Consider the following 20,636-nt stretch of genomic DNA (forward strand, 5'->3'; position numbering starts at 1 on the left):
AACCCCTCCAGTTGCCGGCTGCTACCAGCCCTCATCTCCGGCCTTTCTTTGCTGGTGGTGCAGCATCGACCTCACTGTCTTCGTCGTCCACCGAATCATTATCGCTGTAGTCCACCTCATTCTCGTCCATGTCGTCTTCTACTGCTTCCAGTGCATCCGCAACTTCGTCATCGCTAGAATCCTCGTCATCCTCCGAGTCATTTTCGCCGATGCCGTTAGCCAGGGCCATCTCTTCCTCGTCGTCGACATCCATGATACCATCATCCATGTCTTCGTCATTTTCTTCGCCTTCGACATAAACGACGCCCTGTTCTTTCTCGTCCTCCTCGTCCTCATTTGAGTACTGCATCATCTGTCGCAATTTCATCTGCTGGACCAGGAGATCCAGCTTGCCTTTGAGCGACAGGAGCGAGCTGAGACCACGGGTGCGCTCCTCCATGACCCTGTGCAGCTCGCCCAATTTCTTGGTGAGATTAGGCTGGGTTGCGAGGGCTCCTCCGTGTGTTACGAGTGTCCACTGCACCCATATCAATAAGGTGCCGGCCCGGCCCGGCCGCCTGTGCATCCTCGATGCTAATTTTGTGAGCAGAACGCCTGCTAAGGATGAATCCAGGCGCTGAACTGTGCTTCGAATTGTGTTCGCGTCGGTCGCACGAAGACATGACTCGAGGAGGTCCGCATCGTCGGTGCGGAGAGCTTGGGGAGAGGGCGGTACCAAGAGACGCTAGACTAGGAGGTGCCAGAATTTTGCCTGGGGCGGCTGTAGCGGAAGGCTGTAAAGCAAGGAAGGCCGAAGGGACATCAATGGTTTCCTCTGCGTGAAGACGCTCACCAAACGTAGGCTCGGCCGCTTCTTGGTCCGAATCTCCCTCGGTTGCTGGCTTGGGCGACTGCATGTCGGTGTCCACGTCGCCATTTTCAGTGGGTACCGTAGGCGCATTTTGGAGGTGCTATTGAGCTTCTGTGATCCGATGCGCTTCGCATGAGCCTCACCCACAGGCTTGCCCTCCTCTTCATCGGAGAAGTCGTACTCGCTGCTACCTTCATCGCTTGATATCTCTATGACACCTTCACCCTTGGCATTGGATTCATGCTTATCGGTGTCAACGCCAGTGACAGCTGTATCGGCTTCGTTGATATGCGTCCTCAATTGCTTCTTTGCACTCTGCTTAATCACAGGCTGGGTAATCCTCCCCGGAGCCTTTCGCTTGGTCGACATGTCCGCTGAGGGGGAGATCAGGGATTATCCGGAGGGGTTGGTGGTCGTCGTGCGTAGATTGCTTGAGATGAAATCTAGATGCTGCGATATTGAATCGGCGAGGACTGGAGTGATGCCTCAAAAGCCTATTCCATTGACCGGACTGGTGTTAGGTAGTAAGTACAGGCAAAGAAGTTGAATTACCAAATTGGACACTGGCTGACGGACGTTCCCAAGTCCCAAGATGCGCCTGTACCAATAACGGGCACTTAAATTTTCCAGACAAAGCCAGGAACTTTTTTTTCGATAAGGTGATAGCCAATGTCTGCTCCACTGCGATAAGAGTGAATGAGTAAGCGGACGGTGTGTAGTTTTTCCAGATTCTAGCGTGAGGTACTTGGTTACTTCCCTACCCACTTCAATCAGTGCCTGTCCGGACCTCACTGTCTGTCAAAAGAGCTTGACAACTGTTGGAGCTTGGGTCTTTTGCCAAGCTAGCACAATGCTCTCATCCCCTCAGATGCGGCGGAGTGTACCTAAACCACCAGCTTTGCTGCATCATTTTTTCTTCCTTTGGAGTATTCGCAACCTTTTTTCCCCCATGACTCGAATGGGCACTTCGTTGACCTCAACTTGTGGAACATGACTTTTTTCTTTGAACATACAGACAGATACATTACATCGTATGTTCATGGGTGATTTCTTTCAGTGGGTGCGCAAGCAAAATCTGGTATCTACTTCATTTCCCTATGAAGGCACTCTGATGGAAATGCATGAAGTTGCAAACATCAGCCATATCGCAACCATCTCGTCTGGAGGCAGCAGCGGCAACACTTGACGATTACACTTTGAACATTTGGGCCTCGGAGGCACAAACACTTTTCCTCTGCCGTGTGCGTGACGACGATGAAGCCACGCTGTTCCCTGGCAAAGTGTGCAATTGGCTGCAAACTTTCCAAGGTAGGTTTGGCAGCCTAGAGCCTTGATGCGACGGACGGCAAGTCGAGATTGGGTTGTGGAAAGCCCCATACCCATAGGAGCTTGACGCCTGTCCACTTGTCGCATGTTCCATCTCTCTCTCTCTCTCTTTTCAACTCTACTTCTGTTTTCTCATCAACGGATAGGTGCTCACTCTCTCAATCAATTCTCACCGAATTGTTACTGGGTTGTTTACTATGTGAGCACCCTGCTCTGCTAAGATTGGAGCTGCAGCAGGCCAGCAGAGGTTGAGAAGGCATTTTCGCGTTGCTGTCCGGCCCCGCGTCGCCCAGAAAGCCCAGCAGCAACAGAGCAGCTCTCTCGTTCTTCTTGTCTCATCATGCGACCCACACGTAAACCATAGCTTTATCTGATTGGCCCAAGCTCTTTTTGCTACAACCATTGGCCCAGGGTCCGCAGCTTCCTTTGTCGTGATTCCCTGTCTGGCGCGTTCTACAAATAAGAAGTGGCCCCAAGAGCCCAAAATTTTCGCGACGGCCATCGGAAAGAAGAGTCCTTGATTCCTGACTTTACTTTTTTTCCCTCCCCCCTTCGAACTTTCTCTCGTGTCTCGACTTGTCTCCCTCCCAGTCACAAGTCCTCGTTCCTCATCACACACCCCCTACCTCCCTCTCACTGTCTCCCCTCCCCCCCTCCTCCGTGTCAAGCTCCGACACCACCGACGCCAACCACCCGCGTCCAATCAATCAATCCAGTCGATTCAATCAATCAAATCCTCGGGCTACCTGGTGTTCAAAAAGGTACTTTCTTTCAAGTACCACTTTTTTTTTATTCCCTCCCTCTCTTTCCCTCTTTCCATTGTCGCGCCATTCAATTTGATGGTTCCATTGATTTGACGATTGCCTTGCCCATCACTAACCTCGCCCCCCCTTGGAAGCTGTCTTCACCTTGACCTTGGCCCAACCCAAACCTTGGTTTATCTTAGACCGACGAATCATCTGCATCCGAGGCTATTAATTCAATCAGTTCTTCTCCCGAATTGGCAAATTGGACACTCTCATCCACCATTTACACGCTTTCCACTCTCAACTCTCATCCTTACCCGCATACGCGCCAACTTGCACATCGTGACACCCCTCCAGACCACCACGATAAGTCATCACGTATTGTTTGGTCTGATTCAGTTCAACGCATCAAACAATTGCAAAGCTGCCAAGCTCCACCAACCGGCCAACCACAACACTCTCCAACACTGCAACGCCAAACGCACTATTATTGTGCTCGTCTTTACGCAGCATAACCTCGGGTTTCAAACTTATACTGTCGGTATAACAGTTTCCGCTTTTCGACAATATACATAATCGATTGTTGCCATCACCACTTTATGCACGCTTTTGTCGCAACACCACAACGGAAATAAACATCATCATCCAGTCGCATACTTTGTTGTGCAACCGTCCTCAGCTCGTGTTGCTTGCCTTGCATATAGTGAGTGTTCATTTTCCATCTTTCTTGTTTCTTGTCCAGTATTCTCTTTTGAAAGCTTGCCTCTGGCGCCTTATTTTGTATCCTCTTTCCCGGTTTCCTTCCCAGGATTTTCCATTCGCCACGGGACTTGATTCGCCATCTTGGTCTGCGCATCGTTCCCGGGATCGCGAAGCATTTAACCAGCTGCCGCCCTGTTTCAATGCTTCCAAGCTCGGCCGACCTTGGATAAGTATCGGCGCTCTATCCGTCGCCAGACCCACGCCGAACGCCACGACCGCAATCTTCGAGACAACAAGCTCATTCGCTGGCGCAAACAAATAAATCCACCCTACCTTGTCGTCGATCGCGCGCACGGTCCATTCGCCAGCCCTTTTCAGTTCGGTCGCGCCCCAGTTCTTTTCTCCTTCGCGTAGTCTCCTCTCTTTAAGAGCTACGCGACTTGGGAGGAAAAAATTGGAAGTGGGCTTTTGCGATAAATAGCTCTGGATGCGCCATCTGCACTGATACGCCTTTTTGCGACCCGAAACCTTTCCCAGCCTCCTTCCCCATTGGCCCGCCACCTCTTTACGCCACTTCAACTAGTCGCATCGCGCAAGGCTGGAAATAGCAGCCGACCAAACAACCAACAACGCGCCTATAGGAATATACACGCTTTTGCGCATGCACTCAAACGGCATATCCCAGGTTGCCGCTCCTAGGATTCATTCAGTTGTTATCGAACCCGGGAATTATCTTTGGTCCTGATTATACTTGCTCCGCCGCCGGGCGCGCACATTGGCAACAAAGCTATCCTGGCCGACTATACATGATCACCAACAGCCTCATCAGTATTACTCCATTAGAATTTCGCAACGTGCCTTTGATCTTTGGTACGACTTACAAACTACCAGCAAGTAGAGCTGGGAACGAGCGCATACTCGAGGGAATTGGCCTTGCTCGGCGTGGCCGCGCAATTGGCATCGACGGCGCAACAAGTGTTGGCACAACTTACAATTTGCTTTCATCTTTTCTTGCAATCATATTACCCGCCGGAGGTTTGCTGACTTAACTCACGTTTGTAGCCCCAGATTGCATGGACATTTGACGTCGAATCGTCTCAAGCCTCCAGGCAAACTACCAATCGCGGCAATCGGCAATCGACTGAATGGCAATCATGGCAACAGAAGAGCCCCAAAACATCGTTGACCGAAAGGTCGCACAACCCGAGCCCGAGGATGAGCAAAAGACTGTCGATGAAACTGCCGCGCCAACTGTTAATGGGTAGGTGTTCTTTGTGCTGAAACAACTTGTATTCGTTGCTAATACATTTCCTTGCAGCCATGCGACTTTAGATGAGGCATCTAAGCCAGAAGAGTCTAGCACTGTCAACGGGAAAGCAGGATCACCGCGACCACCCGTGGAAGAGGCCACAGTGGCAAAGAACCAAGAGGCTTTTGCCGCCAATGCAAGCATCAGTGTCAAGGAGTCGCCAAAGCCCAAGGAAGACGAACCCACCCCAGAGTCTGCGGATAAGGAAATGGTGGATGCGGATGGCGCCCGGAAGACATTGCTCCTGCAAAGTCTGAAGCCAAGGAAACCGAAACTCCCGAAGCCTCCAAAGTCTCAACCGAACCGCAACCACCGTCGGCAGAGAAAGAAGACAGCAAGCCTGCTATGGAAATATCTGGCGAAGATTCAATTGATGTGGATGAGTCTAGCGGGCAACCGGATCTTTCATCTAGTGGCGAACATTGCGAAAGTACCCAGGCCACAGCGCTCAGCGAGCCTGCTATTGTCTCTTCTCCTCAAGAAGCGAGCCAGCCGCTGGAGTCATCTAAAGCTGAAGACGTTAGGATGGAAGAGGCTGCTCCCGCTGAAACCAAGCCGGAGAGTGATGTCGCCTTAAAAAAGGAGAGATCTGCTACGCCTGGCAAAGTTGCGCGGGAGCGGGAAGATGACACGACTGAAGAACGCTCCTCAAAACGCGCTAAAACCGAATTTCAGCCTGAAGCCGTGACAGAAGACAGTATCGGCGTTGCTACCGGTCTGTCGCCCGCCCCAACGAGCCCGTCGGACGACTTGGCAGATAGCGTGCCCGACGATAAGAAGATCACTTTCTACCAGAATAAAGAGATACGCGCCCAGATTGGCAGGGTCAAGAAAACCAAGAGTGGCAGTAACTTCCGTTCTTCCGTGGAGAAGTTATGGCCTCAGGTGTGGGACTCTTACAAGCAACAAATCGATCACCCTGTTGATCTGTCCATGTTTGAGGTCAAGCTGCGAGAAACGAAGTACGAAACCTTCGGTGAATTCAAAGCAGACCTGCAACTTCTCCACGACAATGCGCTCAAGTTCAATGGTCCTGGCAATATCGTTACGCTCGCTGCCCTCCAGGTGCGCAATGACTTGCTAGGCCGTCTAGTGGAGATTGCCAAGAACGAGGAGCCTCTCAGGATTGACAAGGGCAAGCACCAGCTACGCGCCACACCGAACCCCGAGCTGCCACTCAAGTACGCCGACAGTCGCAGTCTCAACCACGTGCGCCGCCTGCAACAAGTCCAAAGGCCAAGACGGAATCGATAACCAGTGTAGTGCCCCGTCCCTCTCCTGCTCCTCCGACATCCGCATCTTCTTCTGGACCAGCTTTTGCTCTTCCTCCCAACGGTATGCCCCAAATCCGTCGTGATTCTACCAGGGGTGACGGGGATAGGCCAAAACGCCCTATCAACCCACCCAAAAACCGCGACCCAGACTACTCGTCGAAGCCTGGTCTGAAGAAGAGACTGGACCCCGAATTGAAGTTTTATGGTGAGTGTCTGATGGAAGTGAAGAAGGCCAAACACTGGAATCACAATCAGTTCTCCTGGAACCCGTAGACCTGTCGCTTTCAATATTCCTACCTATTTCAGCATAATCAAGAAGCCGATGGACTTAGGAACAATGTCCCAAAAACTGGAACGTGGCGAATATCGAACTGGCAAGGAGATTGAGAAGGACTTGCGCCAGATGGTGGCGAACTCGGAACAATTCAACGGCCAAGAGTCGGTCGTTACCGTCTCTGGGCAAGCCCTCGAGGCTATCTTCAAGGATGAGGTCGCCAAGAAAGATGCGTGGATGGCGAAGAACGCCCCTATCCGGTCTCGCGCTGGTTCTGCAGGGACACCAGAACTTAGTGCACACGACTCAGACGAGGAGAGCGAGGCCGAAGTTGAGGAACAAGACAACGATTCCATCCGCAACCTTCAATCTCGGTTGAGTGAGGAGCAGGTCAAGCTCAACGGCCTCCTCGGAGCCAAGAAGCCCGACTTCACCATGATTGAGATACAACAAAACGTCGTTTCCATGTTGCAACGGAAATTAGTTGAAGAGAAGACCAAGTTCAGCGGCGAGTCTAAGAAAACGAAGTCCAAGAAGAAGAGCATTAGCAAGTCCAAGCCGAAATCCAGCTCAGGTGGCGCTGCAGCAGGGAATGGTGTGAAGAAGTCGAGCGGTAGCGTTCCGGTCGTTAAGAAGGCGTCTGGGACAAGTAAGAAGACTGCCTCGAAGAAGCGCCATATGGGTGGTCTTGAGAAGGCCGTAATTGCTGAAGGTATCAACGAGCTGGATGGTCCCCTTCTCAACAAAGCTGTGGATATCATAAAGAAAGACACGCACCAGAAGGTAAGTTGACAGACTACTCACTTGACGACCTCGGACCAAGACACTAACAATTCTTGTATAGGAGGACGATGATGGCCAATTGGAGCTGGATATCGAGTCTCTCTTCCCAAGAGGCTCTGAGCAGACTGTTCGACCTGATAACTAAGTCGTATCCTGGTATTTACCAGTCAGTATCTTCGAAGCCTGAATACAAACAGGAAGCCAAACAAGCGGAGGAGACCAAGGCTAAGAACAGCGCCCTCCCCAAACCCAAGAAGAACAAACCTATGAATAAGCATGAGCAAGAGCGCAACATTGAGAAACTGCGGGAGCTCAAAGCGCAATTCCAGCGGCAAGGCAGTGGCAGTCAAGAGCCCATGCCAGGCGATGAGGAGAACCGTCCTGGCGACTCGAGCGACGAAGAAGAAGAGAGCGATTCGGAAGAGGAGTAAAGCCGATGTGAGATCACTTCGAAGCTTCTGCTGGTTGATATGAGCTTGGGGTCTCGCCATTGAAGTGATGCTTTACATGACCACACAACAACGTATGGGGTAAATCTGACACGACCAGTCGGGACCCAGTCGCTTCGATTATGCGAGCAGGTACAAATTTTTGTATGATTATAATTTTCCAACCCATGATATGGATAATGCACAAGGTGGGTGTGCAATAACCGCGGCAGCAGATATGCGCAAAGCGCCTTCACGTAGCGGCTTCTTCCTGTCTCCGCTCCCCATTTGCGCAGCCGGTAACGGAATTTCTGTCACGAGCATAGAAGAATCTTGTCGACTTGCCGGGCTCTTGTTGCAAAGCTGGCGAGCTGGAGAGAAGCCTTCAGGGTTTCTCTCGAGAAATGCGTTGGGGAGGCCTGTGGGGGAAGGTGGATGCGAGCCTTTGCGTCGCTTTGATCAGTTATGGACTAGCGATTACTTTGAGCGCGGAGATGGAGGTGAACTATAAAGAATCAAGAAATGAGTTCAAAGCATCCATCATCACCTGTGACGTCTGTGAAACCCTAACATATCCCCGTCCTTTCTTACTGTGTGTGAGCAGGTTTTCATGTCACAAGCCTAAAGGTGACGGTCAGTCTTGTGCATCTATGACTTATTGTGATTTGTGCGACTATGTATTTCCTCGTCTAGGGAAGATGCATCTCACGCCGACGTCTCATTTACAATTTTTTCTTGTTCTTTCGTGTCGACCTGGGGTACCACGATATCGGCCTTCGGGTTTGCACCGCCCTTCTTAGGTCCTGGAAAGCCGGTACCCCTATCCTTGACCTTCTTGACCTTCTTTTCCGGCGCCGGGGGCGGTGGGTAGGCCTTGAGGGTGATTTCTTGCCACTCAGTCGATTCTTGGTAAGCCTTCTGGATCGGAGCCAGGAGCTCGGTCAGGGCTTTTGTGGTGGCAGCCTTGAGGAGCTGGGGCGTGAGGATGTCCTGCTTGTAGTCCTCGTGCATCTGCTTGACGTCGGAGTAGACGAGCGGCTCCAGGCCGTCCCGCTCCCGCGACACCACGAACTCGCGCTTGCCCTTCAGAGCTGCCACGGGGAGGAGCACGAACTCGGCGAAGGCGAGAATGCCGTTGCCCTCGGGCTCTTTCGGGACTGCCTCGGCCTTGCGGATCTTCTTGGTGACAAGTTCCGGGGAATCGAGCAGGTCTATTTTGCTGTCTGGTGGTGGGTGTCAGCTAGTCTGGCTTCCCCGGCAAAGAAGTGTAAGTGGTGAAATGGCATGTACTCACTCTCGTCACTGGAGCTCATCTTGCCACCTTGAAGGCCAGGAACCATGGGGTTCATCAAATGCGCACGCTGTTTTTAGACCTGTCAGAAGGGACGTTTATGGCCAGCCTATATCCGACAGTGTTACGCTCACCTGCTTGTAGCCCAGCTTGGGTAGCCACTCCTTGGAGGCGGTGAAGAGCTTCCGCTGGTCGAGGCCGCCGAACTGGGCGTCGACGTCAAGGTACTGCTCGTCGAGGACCTGGAGGATGGGGTAGAGCAGGCCGCTGAGGGGCGCGTTGGCGGTCTGCTTGACGATCTCGGCGCCGGCCTTCTTGGCGTCGTGCTCGAGGTGACGGCGCACAGCTTGAAGAGGTCCATGGTGTACGCGTGGCTGGTCTGGTAGGAGGACCCGAGGACGAACTTGAGCTTCTCGGTCGAGACGCCGACGGCCCGCAGCATCTCGGTGATGCAGAAGCGGTAGAAGGTCACGCGGTGCGCCACCAGCTCGATCGGCGCCTTCAGGTTGTCGAGGAAGCCGTGGATGTCGGCCAGCAGGATCGTCACCTCGCACCCCGCCGCCAGGTACTGGGCGATCTTGACGGCGGGCACGAAGTAGCCGCAGTGCGGGCGGCCCGTGGTCGCGGTACCTGTGGAAGGAGGGCAAATGGAGTGGTCAGCATCCGTATTCTGACTGCTTGCTTTTCCCGGACGTGGTCGGTCACTTACCCCAGTAGATTTTCGGGTTGCGCCCCTCGGCCAGGATATTCTCGATGATGGGGGCATCGAGAACCTCGGCGAGGTTCTCCTTGATGAGGGCGTATCTAGCTGTCGCGTCCATGGCCGAGTGATTCCGCAGTGGGCTGGCAAAGTAAATACCCGGGGACTATTGTGCGATTCCCAGAACTCTTCTTAAAGGACTCTCCAATGTTGACTCATTCGCTTATGTTGGTGGGCAGCAATTGGAAGTTTTGGCGGGGTGACTCGCCCGCCCAATCAGGCGTGGTGGGGTTAAATTGCCGTACTTTTTATCGATAAAGGCCGCTGTGAGCTTCACGTCCTGTGTCGTCTTGACTTATGACTCTTCTCAGTCCAGTGATTGGCTGCTCACCGAGATCAGTTTCGTTTCTTCATTCAATCTGTCTGGCATCAAAAGTAGGTAGACCTTACAATTTTATGAGTAATATCATACCCATATGCCTTATTCCTCCGACATAATCGGCCAGCTCTAAAGGTCCAGTCATTCCCGTGCGGAAAGTCCAGCGGTCTAACCAGGTGTCATACCAATGCTGTATGAACTCTTCAATCTGGCCTTATACGATGCACGGCTTGTTCCTGGGAGCACGACCAAAAAAATCCCGATTGGATGTCCTTCGTTCGCTGCTGCCTCACCTTCTATGCTGCTGGATCGCCCGGCCCATAACCCCAGTAGTTTGCCATGGAGAACCAGTCGCGATCAGGGTTGCTGAGTGAAGTTTCGGGACGAACGAGGCAGTGACAGCTCAGCCAACGCCTGAGTACCACACGTTCCGTTGTGGCGACAGAAGGCATCTCTGCAGCTCCAGGCTCAGACAAGGCAGCATCTGCCGATGTGGAGATCCGACTGGGGCCGAGTTTGCTTCCTTCATACCTCGGGGAAGTCGATGCAGGCTGACTGGTCCTCGAAGACCTTTGGGACTGGCCTATTCTTAGATCAACGTCACCTTCATCATACCACGACGGGACTTTCCGCGGGCCCTAAAGCACGACACCCTTCTGTAACGGGCAATCAATATCTGCGTCCTCTTAGGTGACTGATGATGCCCGTCCCATCTACTCAGCTGATGCTGGGGCCGACTGGATAAATAGCGGTTAAAGTCGAAGCCTGTGTTCTGGATCCCCGCCCGAGCCTTTGGAGTAGGCCAGAGTGGGATCCCAATTAAAGCAGCAATTAATCTTAGGGGCCAAGCTTCTCGTTTAGATGCCCGCGGGCGTTCGCGAGGGCGGCTTGATATAGCCTACAGGAACCCGCAAACCTTAAACTCGACTTCGCATTTAATATATATGATGACGGTGATGGCGGTATATATAATGTGCTGTCAGGCCCTTCAACGGAACGACTCCTGAGAAGTTATGAGAAAAATGCGAACTTTTTGAACGAGATTCCGACTGGGAGATTTCGTGTTGATCGAATGGGTGACAAGGTTTGCTTGGCCGCGTTAGGATGCCCTCCATGAGCAAGTGTCAGCTTCGACCCATCCCTGTGTCTCGTCAACCCTTCATCGCGACTCGGCAGGGTAAGCAGCCATCAACTCCGGGTTCGAGGCAACAGTTGGGCTGGCACCCAGCTCGTTAGCAACCAGCTCGTTGCCTGCATGATGACAGTTCATGATGTGCAGGGTGCAAAGCCAAGTCCTTCACGAGGCGGATGTCGTTTTCCGTGAGGGCCGATAGGTGGTATGCGGGGAATATACGTCCAGCATTTGCACCTCAGGCGTTGAATCCTCATGGGTAGCCACGCCTATTGGCTGCGCGTCCCGTGTCCAGGCACCCAGACACGGCACGATGTTGGAGGTGTAGAGGCGGCAGATGTATAGTCGGGGGGAGAGGACGTATTCCAATCGTCCAATAAAGAATATTCATCGCAACATCCAAGACTGAGAGGACCTTCCTCAAGGGGAAGGTAGTTATGGCAGGTTGTTTCCTTTGTAAGTCTCTTGACGGCATTTCCAGATGGGCGTTCGGAGTCGTTCGAGAAGCACGACTATAAAGAGGCTCGTCGCTCTGTTCCTTCCTCGACAAACGCCAGGAATCGAAGCATAGAAACCGCAATTCACATAGACAAAGCTACTCTCCATCCTAAATCATGCAATTTTTTGGACTCCTGACTCTGGCCATTGGCCTTGTGGCCGTCGTCTCCCAAACCTTCCAGGGAGCATCGCCGAAGAAAGCACGTATTCCCTCCCCTGCCCCTCTGAAATACATCATGTCTGCGGTCGAACCCACCATCAAGCGTGATGTGAGCGGCCTCACCAGCCTTCCTGAGGGCCTGGCAAGCCGCGCCTCATCGAATGCTTCTCCGGTGGCGCCCGATGCCACGAAACGCCAGCTGTCCAAGCAAGACTTCTATGAATGTCAGGCCTCTGTAAGTTGACCTCTCCTACAGGCCATGCACATTACACACAAACAGACGGACCCTCCTTTCCTCCCTTCGAAGTTTCGTGGTCTCTTCCTCCTCCTATTAGCTAATCCCCTATTTGTTACCAACAGAGCCCGCCGCCGCAGCCGTCGGACTGCAACACCGTCATCGACCAGGTGCAGGCGTCGAACCAGGACTTCATCCTGAACGAGGGCACCTGCCTCGCCTTCACCTTCAGCACCTGCACGGGCTACTTCTGCTCCCTGTGCGGCCAGCTCGCCACCCACACCGACTTCATCGCCAGCCAATTCGGGTCCGTCCAGGGGCTCTGCGTCGAGGGGGGCCAGGCTGGCACCATCGTCGGCGAGGACGCGCCGCAGTACGAGACCGGGTTTCTTCGCGCTGGGTCGGCGGTGCCGACGTACGACGTTTGCTAGGCAGTTTGATCGCTTTTCTTCTTCTTCGTTGTTGTTCGTGCATTCACTTGGCTAGTTGTGCCTGGCGGTAGAATGTAATGGTTAATTGAAGGGGGGTGACAGCTTAAGGAGGCGGTAGGGTAGATAATATCAAGACTGGGTAATCCTAAACAATAACTTGCCAGTGCCATCCTACTTGATATTTGGTTTTATTATGCAATTGGCTCTTGAAGTACTTTGAGAGGACCAAATCCCCATCGTCCGGCCATCCAATTCAAGTCCTCAACGCGCGTCCCCTGGGAGTGTAAGCACCACTCCCTGTATCACCTGCAGCAAAAGTATATATAGCCACGACAACAAGGATATATATTGAGTTCGAGCTTGGTTTCGTGGTTATATTGTACTTCCTCCAGCCCTCGGGATCTATGTATACTTCCACGGCAAGTTCACCCCCTTTGCCCATGTTCCAAATGATTTCCCTTGGCTAGAGCTTAAGCGACCTTGTCATCTTTGTGCTTACGGCTTGCATTTCCAATGCCGCTGTCACGGCGTCGCCCCGAGTCCTTGTCTGCCTGCAACAGTAGGAAGTAGTAAGACACTTGCGGACTGCGCCGGTCGCCACCAACCATCCGCCCTTATAGTACCACGACGCTTGAACATCCCTACGCTCAATCGCTTGACGAACTCAGGCCGACACGTTACTCATAGTCACGGTGTCTGTGAATCTGTCTCCATTGTAAGCCGGGCTTGGTCGCCTGCATTAGTCTGAAGGGGGCGCTGTGAGGTCCAGCGACAGTCACCACAAGCGCACTCGTTGAAGCTGCCGTTCTCTCCGCCGTACGACGACTATCTGCGGGATACAGGGTGGCGATGTTGGAGGGAAACTCTGACTGGATAAAGATCGGGATAAGATGGACGTCGACTGCGCTTGCTACTGCAAGCCTTGGGGCTCTACACAACCACATGAAGCAACGAGAGGCAGGAGATCAAGGAAGAGAAACATAAGGTTGAAGGCAAAAGGAGGATGTGGGTAACACTGCCTATTGACTCGACATAGAAAGTTGCCATGCCAATGATGGGAGATGGGAAATGGGAAATGGGAAATGGGAAATGGGAAACTACTGCGGTTGTCGTTTCTCTCATCCACCTTCACCTGCTTCATAGGCTGGCTGACATGAACCAGGACTAATAATTGAATGGCTTCATGATGATGTAAATGGTAAATCGTTTCAAGACTAAGTTCGTGTTACTGATACAGTCGCCGGTGCTGCCTACTGTCATGCCTCTTGCTACCTTTGCGGCGTTGCCCATTTGCCCACGAAAACCCTTTGATGAGTCGAGCAATCACACAGTTCACAGTACGCAAGACCACCATAATAGGGAGCTTAGGGAACTTGCGCTTCCACTCCGGCAGCTGGGTCATGATACCATCTTCATGCGGATCTGGCGAAACGCCGTGAGCGACTGTAGTGGCCAATCAGGTCTACATGTCGCGGACGATTCGCATTCCGCTGTATCTCTTGCCAGATACTCTGCACATAAAAAGGTACCTGTCACACTTTTTGCCAGTGAGAGCCATCCCATGCCGGCACTTGGAAGCGCCCTTATGCCATGCCAGATATCGTTCGAGGTTGGGCGTTTTGAAGCAGTCCTCGGGCGTCCCCCTGGGAGCGGCGTGTCACCCGGATGACCAAACAAGTTTCGAAACTTAACTCTTTCCATATAAGACGACGCCTTGACTGCATGCATAGCATGGCGTATTATATGGTAGCGAATGCATACACACTGCGCAGGTCAAGTCGAGCAGCGCGCCTCCGGATCCGGAGCCTGCGAACCCCGTATATGCCCCGTCCAACCGGGGGATCCATCAACCAATCGATATAGGTGGGCCAGAATCGCAAACGTGAGAAGGGGACACGACCCGGAAACCAGTCTCATCATTCAAACAACAAAGGGCCACCACCATACATCAAGTCCGGTCTCACGATCTCGACGGACTCGAGTATGAAGTGTAATAGCAGCCTGGGATGAACCGTAGCCGTTCCCATCACATTCATGCATCGTCTACCCAGCTATCGCAGGGCCCAGAATAGATGCTCCGCTTCGAGGAAGTTTCGCGAACTCTTGATCGCCATCTTGAAGATATGCAAAGTGATGAAGGATTCCAGGGTCTGGATCCAAGACACGGGGCGCAAAGGACCACTTGCCTGCTCTGCCGAGCAACCGAGTTGTGGGTACTGAAATACTTCGCCGGCCCACGGTGTACTTGTCAAGGATACTTTTGTGATCTCCGATAGCATTACTATAAGCTGGCTGGTCGCGTTGACGAGGTGTAGCTCGGTAGAGAGTGCGTACAAGGACCAACACGCCTGGGAACCCCGACTTTTCAGCCCGATAAGCAATGCAAGTTCGCAGTCCAAGCGAACAACTGACGTTTTGAAGATAATGCGCCCGGGCAGCCGGGGGTCTAGGTTAAGGCGTGGTCAAGGGCAAAAAAGAACTGCACATGGCGAACGGACGTTCTTCAATAAGGCTTGAAACACCAAACGTCTGATGATACTCCCCCGCCCTTTCTCGTAGCCTCAGAGTCCTCCCCGCACTGCATTGATCACAACCAACACCGGAAGGAAAAGACCAGGTTAGGTGACTTGGCCGCCGCTTCCAATAAGTAAGTAGCATGCAGTTCCAACTGGAAGGCGAGCTTGCAGGCCGAAAAGGAAGGACCCCCAGCGAGGCAAGAGACCTTGGCGTGATGATGCACTGCTACCGTTGCATATCACAGTTGCTCGCAAGGGGTTTTGGCGACGATGCCCTCCCGGGGCTGTGCCTGCACCATCAATCCTTTGTATGAGTTAGGTGACTGTACCTTCTCTCCATCGCAAGTAGCAAGAGCGGTAGGTCACTGCGTTCGATGACGAGTAACCCAGAAAGGCAGTATACCCCTCGGTATCAAGGTGATGAAGGCAGTGGTGAAACGAGTGTCGATGAAAAGGAACAAGCCACCACAATAGCACTGCGCCTCCCCTCAAGTCAAGGGGAACTGTCTCTTTTGCGTTTGGATAGGGACATGAAGCCACGGGGTAGCTTCAAGAAGACTAGGTGTAAGCCATAGCTTACATGCAGATACAAGTAAGTGACCGTTGGATTATTTTCGCCAGTTTGCCTACCGAACATGTCCCTCGATCGCTTTTCGTGACTGGACCTGAATGGGATCATTCAACGTGAGGTCAGCGATCTCATCAATCCCTTGGAGACTTGGAAGACTGCTGAGACGACGATGATTCGCCAGTCCAGTCATGAGCTGGATTTAGAGTCTGCGTTGGCCCAAAATAGTTACCATGCGGTCGGATGCTTAGTATGAACTCAATCGTTCTGGCAAAACTGAAGTGCAACTCTAATATAGTAACGATGGAATTGTCGGGAAAGGGTCTCAACGATTAGCTCTGGATTCCCGCCGTCATCGATTAGTCTTGGTTGGCCTAAAGAAGACACAATCTTGGGTCCCTCGAGTGGTGCAAACCTTGTTGAGATTGGTGATCCTGTGCATTCGCATCTTTCTGCATCCGCTCGGTTCGAACCGAGATATCTACGACTGTGGATTGACCGCATACGTTCACATCTTACCGGCGAGTCAGTTTCGGTGTGAGCCTAAGAGGGCCCAGAGGGGCGGCTTATGCACGCATGATAGGCGTGCCCGACGACCCCATCCGACTATTGAGTGGGAGCTTCCTATAACGAACCCATCGTCCGTCAAGAGTAACACTCTCTTGACCGAAGCCTGGATGCTTCTTGCACCAGCAGTGCCTATATTCTGCCTCACGTGTGGTGAATGATTGGGCAGCCCCAGACTTCTTGGCACCACGCGCTTTAACCGCAATTTTAAGGTTGTCGTGGACGGTCAGATATCAGATAGATGCCATGCCATCCATGACGAAGGCCCTGAGGCCGTTGCTCCATTCAGGACCAATTGCGACGAGCCTGCTGGGCACGCGGTTTTTCCGTTGCCTCGTTTCTGCTGACCTCGCCGTTTTTCCGTCATCGAACCGAACTGACCTGATGGAGCAGGTTACATCGGCCGATTATCGATATATCTATTGAAATTGCCCCGGCAGTCGGCGTGTATGCCAATTGCAGCGTGGTGGGCCTGCAAACATTGGGGAACCCCAGCCGATAGTGGTCGTGAAGTCGCCCAAAGTCTTGCATTTCGCAATGTAATTGATGTAATTGACTGGGCGTCATCGTCCGCGGGTCGCCGGCCAACAGCTCATCAAAAGGAAGGTACAGTGAGTGGGTAGACGGACGTCGACGTCGGCTACAAAAGGGGATGGCATCCTCGCTTTCCCTGGTGCTGCTGGTTGTGCCCTCTGCTGTTTCTGTAGGTCATCCGCATCGGCACCAGCAGCACCGTTGAGATCCCAAGCCAGCCAAGCCCGTTTTTGAATCAGGCCCAACCCTCCAATCGAGATCGCCATGAAGTATACCATCAGCAACCTCGCGGCCTCTGCTGCCATCGTCGGCAGTGCGCTGGCGGCGAGCGGCGACTTCAATGTCCTGACCATGAACGTGGCGGGGCTACCGGAGATCCTCCAAGGCAACGATGTGCCAGGCGACAAGACTGTCAACTCCAACACCATGGGGTCCAAGTTCTCGGAGTACAACTATGATATGATCCACGTCCAAGAAGTAAGAAAAGCCCCCTTCCATCCTATCACTCACTGGCGTGCGGCATTCAATGTTTGCCATACCCAGCCGCATCAGACTACGAGACTAACGACACAACCAGGACTTCAACTACCACGCAGCCATATACGAGACTGACAGCCACCCATACCGGACCGCTACTTCCGGCGGTGTCCCTTTCGGTAGTGGACTCAACTCCCTGAGCGTAAATGACAACCCCCCCCCCCCACGATGTTTAAGCGAGCATGTTGCATTGCATTGCGCAGATCACCACTGACACCACGCCGGGATCAGACCAAGTACTTCTTCAACTACAACCGCGTGAAGTGGAACGTTTGCTCCAACGCCTCCGGTAATGATTGCCTAACGCCCAAGGGTTTCACCTTCAGTGAGTGGCTTGCACGCCTCCCCAACCGAACCAACTCTATCTATCACAGTACAGGACAAAGACTAACAAACTTTTTGCTGCCAGTGCGAGTCAAGGTGGATGAGGGCATATATGTAGACTTTTACAATCTCCACGCGGACGCTGGTACCGAGCCAGACGATCTGACGGCTCGCGCGGCCAACCTGAAGCAGGTCGCCGACTACATCGACGTCCACAGTGTCGGCAACGCTGTCCTCGTCTTCGGCGACACCAACAGCCGATACTCGCGCACGGCCGACGCCATCCGCGTGTTCCGCACCCAGAACGGCCTGACGGACACGTGGGTCGAGCTGATCCGTGGCGGCGTCGAGCCCACGGCCGAGAGCCTGTGCGACAACCCGTCCACGACCAACTACTGCGAGACGGTCGACAAGATCCTCTACCGCTCTGGCGCCACCGTCGACCTGCAGGCCACCTACTGGAACTACGAGAGCAGCAAGTTCCTCCAGCCCGACGGCAACATCCTCACGGACCACAACCCCATCACCGCCAACTTCACCTACAACCCGGGCACCACCCTGCGCCAGTCCGACTTCTGGGGCGGCCCCTGGGCAACTGGTTCAGCGACGTGCCGGCGCTGGCCGCGCTCTCGAAGCCCAAGGCCGCGGCCCTCACCGTGCGAGGCGCTAACCGCCTCGACGGCGTCAGCGTGCAGCTGGCCGACGGCACGACCTTCGCGCACGGCGGCACCGGCGGCACCGCCGCGACGCTCTCGCTCGCGGCGGACGAGTTCTGGACCGAGGCGGTCCTCTGCCAGGGCCAGAAGGACGGGCACACGCGCAACTTCTACCTCAAGGCCACCACGAGCACGGGGCGCACCGCCGAGGCCGGCACGTCCACGTCCGACTGCCTCACCTCGACGGCGCCGGCCGGGTGGCAGATCGTCGGGTTCATGGGCCAGGACGGCGACGAGGTGGACCAGCTCGCGTTCGTCTATGCCCCTCAGTAGAAGAAGGACGGTCTTATCTTGAACATGCATGTGATATGATACGATATATAATCCCAAACCCACCTAATTAATTAGTACAAATAATACACGACAGCATGACCTTGGATACCTCTTCATACAGGCATATATACTTAATCCGCGAGCATCATAAACTCAGTCTGCTCTATCTCCTCTTTTGTCTCTCCCTATCCCATCTGCACACCCTCCAGTGATCACGTGGCAAGAAGTGCTGTAAGACTCTGGCGATGGGCCAATTGATAAGGGAGTAGTGGTACATCATACATGCTGGTAAAGATAGAGTTCAGATCTCATCACGGCTTACTTATTCAGGTTAAGGAGGACTAACCTGGTAATGCGGTACCCTCACCGCAGACGTCAACCTTAAAATCGTGCATTAAGGTGTCTCCATTTGTATCGATCGATGACGATCGGACGAACGAACAGACGGGCCACGGAACGGGAAGGACCCGTGGTTTGAGAGGCAGGATTTCTTCTTTCCCATTGACCAGAGCCCGAAAAAGCAAGACAGAAAGCCCCGAAGCACACCCCTACGGTTGGTTGATTTGGTAATTACTAGTAAAGATGGGCGCTGAGCTGGAGTAAGAGACGGGAGTCTTGGAGTCTAGTCTAACAAGGTTCCAACGCAAATAAGAAGCAAAAGCAAGGAAGACTGCGGCTACTCTGCCCAGGGCTGAAAAAAAGCTCCGACCGGCGCGCGACGCCAATGCAGGGCACTTGTAAAAGAATTATCAGCGAGCGCTTATTATTCTAGAGGTTTAGCTAATTAGACCTCAGCAACTGTCCTTGTTAGCGGCGGGCGTGGTCGGGACGGACTGTGTTCTTCGTGTTCGATGCAAGTTTTGGTTTCTTTTTTTCCCTTCTCTTCTTCCCACCCGAGTGGATGGTGAGATCGTAGTGATGGGGAATCCAATCGTTGTTGTCCAGAGCAACAAACCAACTAACAGCGGTTTGCTGATCTTCATCACCATCATCATCGTAGATCTAGCTGTTGCTACTGCTAGGCGCCAGTTCGCCGTCCGACCGCTTAGCTCACGCAAGGCTGATGAGATACATACAGCATGCTATGCTGGCTGACGGGCCGACGGACGAATGGCGAATCGGATGCGGATTCGGTGATGCATACACTCCAATAAGGTATGTCCGAGTGTTTCATAGGTTGTTGAGGGACCTTCCCTACGTCGATCATGCCTAGTTCCTGGACAGTGTCTGAGTGTCAGTATGCATATATGTATTGCCCCTAACACACTGTTTGACCATGCGGATCTGTCCGCATCCAGTGTAGGTAAGTATGCATGCGTACTTCTCATGGGACAATGACTGACAAAGCCCATGCAGCTTGTTTTGCCTTTCCCATATCCGCTTTTGCTGCCATATGCAAGCAAAGCTGCTCTGCATTGCTTGACCTGAGCGGGAAAAAAAGTAAAGGCCGCCTAAAACTCGCATCACTGTTTCTCCGAGTGACAACCGGTCGAGCGTACACGGCGCTCACGGAACTACATACATACCCGTGTTACACACCTCTTTTCCGTCCCCGTCGTCTGGCAGCGGCCCATCCCGGTTATGCTTCCGTCCCTTATGCAACGCGCGACGGGGAAGGTGACGGGGAAGGCGACGGGACTCATCCTGTACCGTCTGCCTGTAGCCGTGGGTGCCCGAGGCAAGAACCAGGGCAATGGATAGGGGTCCCGCCCCTAAGGCGCTTCAACACGCAGGTAGGAAAGCGGCTCGATTTTGGAGTTAGTTCGGCATTGGTAGTGGCGGGCTGTGAATCGCAAGCTACCTACAGTAGTAACATATCTACTTAATATAAGTAGGTACATACCAGATACATCCCTTCGCAATCATGTATAGTGTAGAATTAGTGGTAAGATCGTGGGAAGCCACCTCCTATTAGAGAGCTTCTGCTTTGTTTCTAGCTGGCAGGCTGGCCTTCTTCGTAGGCCGAGGCATCGCTAGCGAGTAGACTAAAGTAGCCAGGTAGTAAGTACTTCACTATACACGCCTTCTTCCGAACTCACCGGTAGCGGGGTGAGCAGGAGAGGAGATGGCGCGGGATGAAAGC

The 20,636-nt window shown here is 53.1% G+C and overlaps 5 protein-coding genes across 5 annotated transcripts; 3 read left to right on the plus strand and 2 right to left on the minus strand.

Moving 5' to 3' along the window:
- Positions 1–31: 31 nt before the first annotated feature.
- Positions 32–1,219, minus strand: PG994_001794 (U3 small nucleolar RNA-associated protein 6; the record flags this gene model as incomplete). The annotated part of the gene is made up of 2 exons (XM_066853203.1): positions 32–724; positions 833–1,219. The coding sequence occupies 2 exons, from the start codon at positions 1,217–1,219 to the stop codon at positions 32–34; spliced, it is 1,080 nt and encodes a 359-aa protein (XP_066721344.1).
- Positions 1,220–4,778: 3,559 nt separating this feature from the next.
- PG994_001795 (uncharacterized protein) lies at positions 4,779–7,695 on the plus strand (the record flags this gene model as incomplete). Its single annotated transcript, XM_066853204.1, has 7 exons — positions 4,779–4,885; positions 4,943–5,144; positions 5,186–6,114; positions 6,162–6,461; positions 6,514–7,264; positions 7,326–7,391; positions 7,462–7,695. 7 exons carry the CDS (start codon positions 4,779–4,781, stop codon positions 7,693–7,695), a joined length of 2,589 nt encoding a protein of 862 aa, XP_066721345.1.
- A 702-nt stretch (positions 7,696–8,397) lies between these two features.
- Positions 8,398–9,804, minus strand: PG994_001796 (tyrosyl-tRNA synthetase- class Ib; the record flags this gene model as incomplete). The annotated part of the gene is made up of 4 exons (XM_066853205.1): positions 8,398–8,915; positions 8,987–9,053; positions 9,118–9,613; positions 9,689–9,804. 4 exons carry the CDS (start codon positions 9,802–9,804, stop codon positions 8,398–8,400), a joined length of 1,197 nt encoding a protein of 398 aa, XP_066721346.1.
- Positions 9,805–11,808: 2,004 nt separating this feature from the next.
- Positions 11,809–12,518, plus strand: PG994_001797 (uncharacterized protein; the record flags this gene model as incomplete). The annotated part of the gene is made up of 2 exons (XM_066853206.1): positions 11,809–12,087; positions 12,213–12,518. The coding sequence occupies 2 exons, from the start codon at positions 11,809–11,811 to the stop codon at positions 12,516–12,518; spliced, it is 585 nt and encodes a 194-aa protein (XP_066721347.1).
- Positions 12,519–16,967: 4,449 nt separating this feature from the next.
- On the plus strand, positions 16,968–18,553 carry PG994_001798 (endonuclease/exonuclease/phosphatase; the record flags this gene model as incomplete). The annotated part of the gene is made up of 5 exons (XM_066853207.1): positions 16,968–17,180; positions 17,281–17,382; positions 17,472–17,565; positions 17,620–18,130; positions 18,169–18,553. 5 exons carry the CDS (start codon positions 16,968–16,970, stop codon positions 18,551–18,553), a joined length of 1,305 nt encoding a protein of 434 aa, XP_066721348.1.
- Between the last annotated feature and the right edge of the window lie 2,083 nt (positions 18,554–20,636).

This window comes from Apiospora phragmitis (genome assembly GCF_038363925.1).
Source record: "Apiospora phragmitis strain CBS 135458 chromosome Unknown utg000002l:1.0-5516284.0:1.0-5523493.0, whole genome shotgun sequence".
Taxonomy (NCBI): domain Eukaryota; kingdom Fungi; phylum Ascomycota; class Sordariomycetes; order Amphisphaeriales; family Apiosporaceae; genus Apiospora; species Apiospora phragmitis.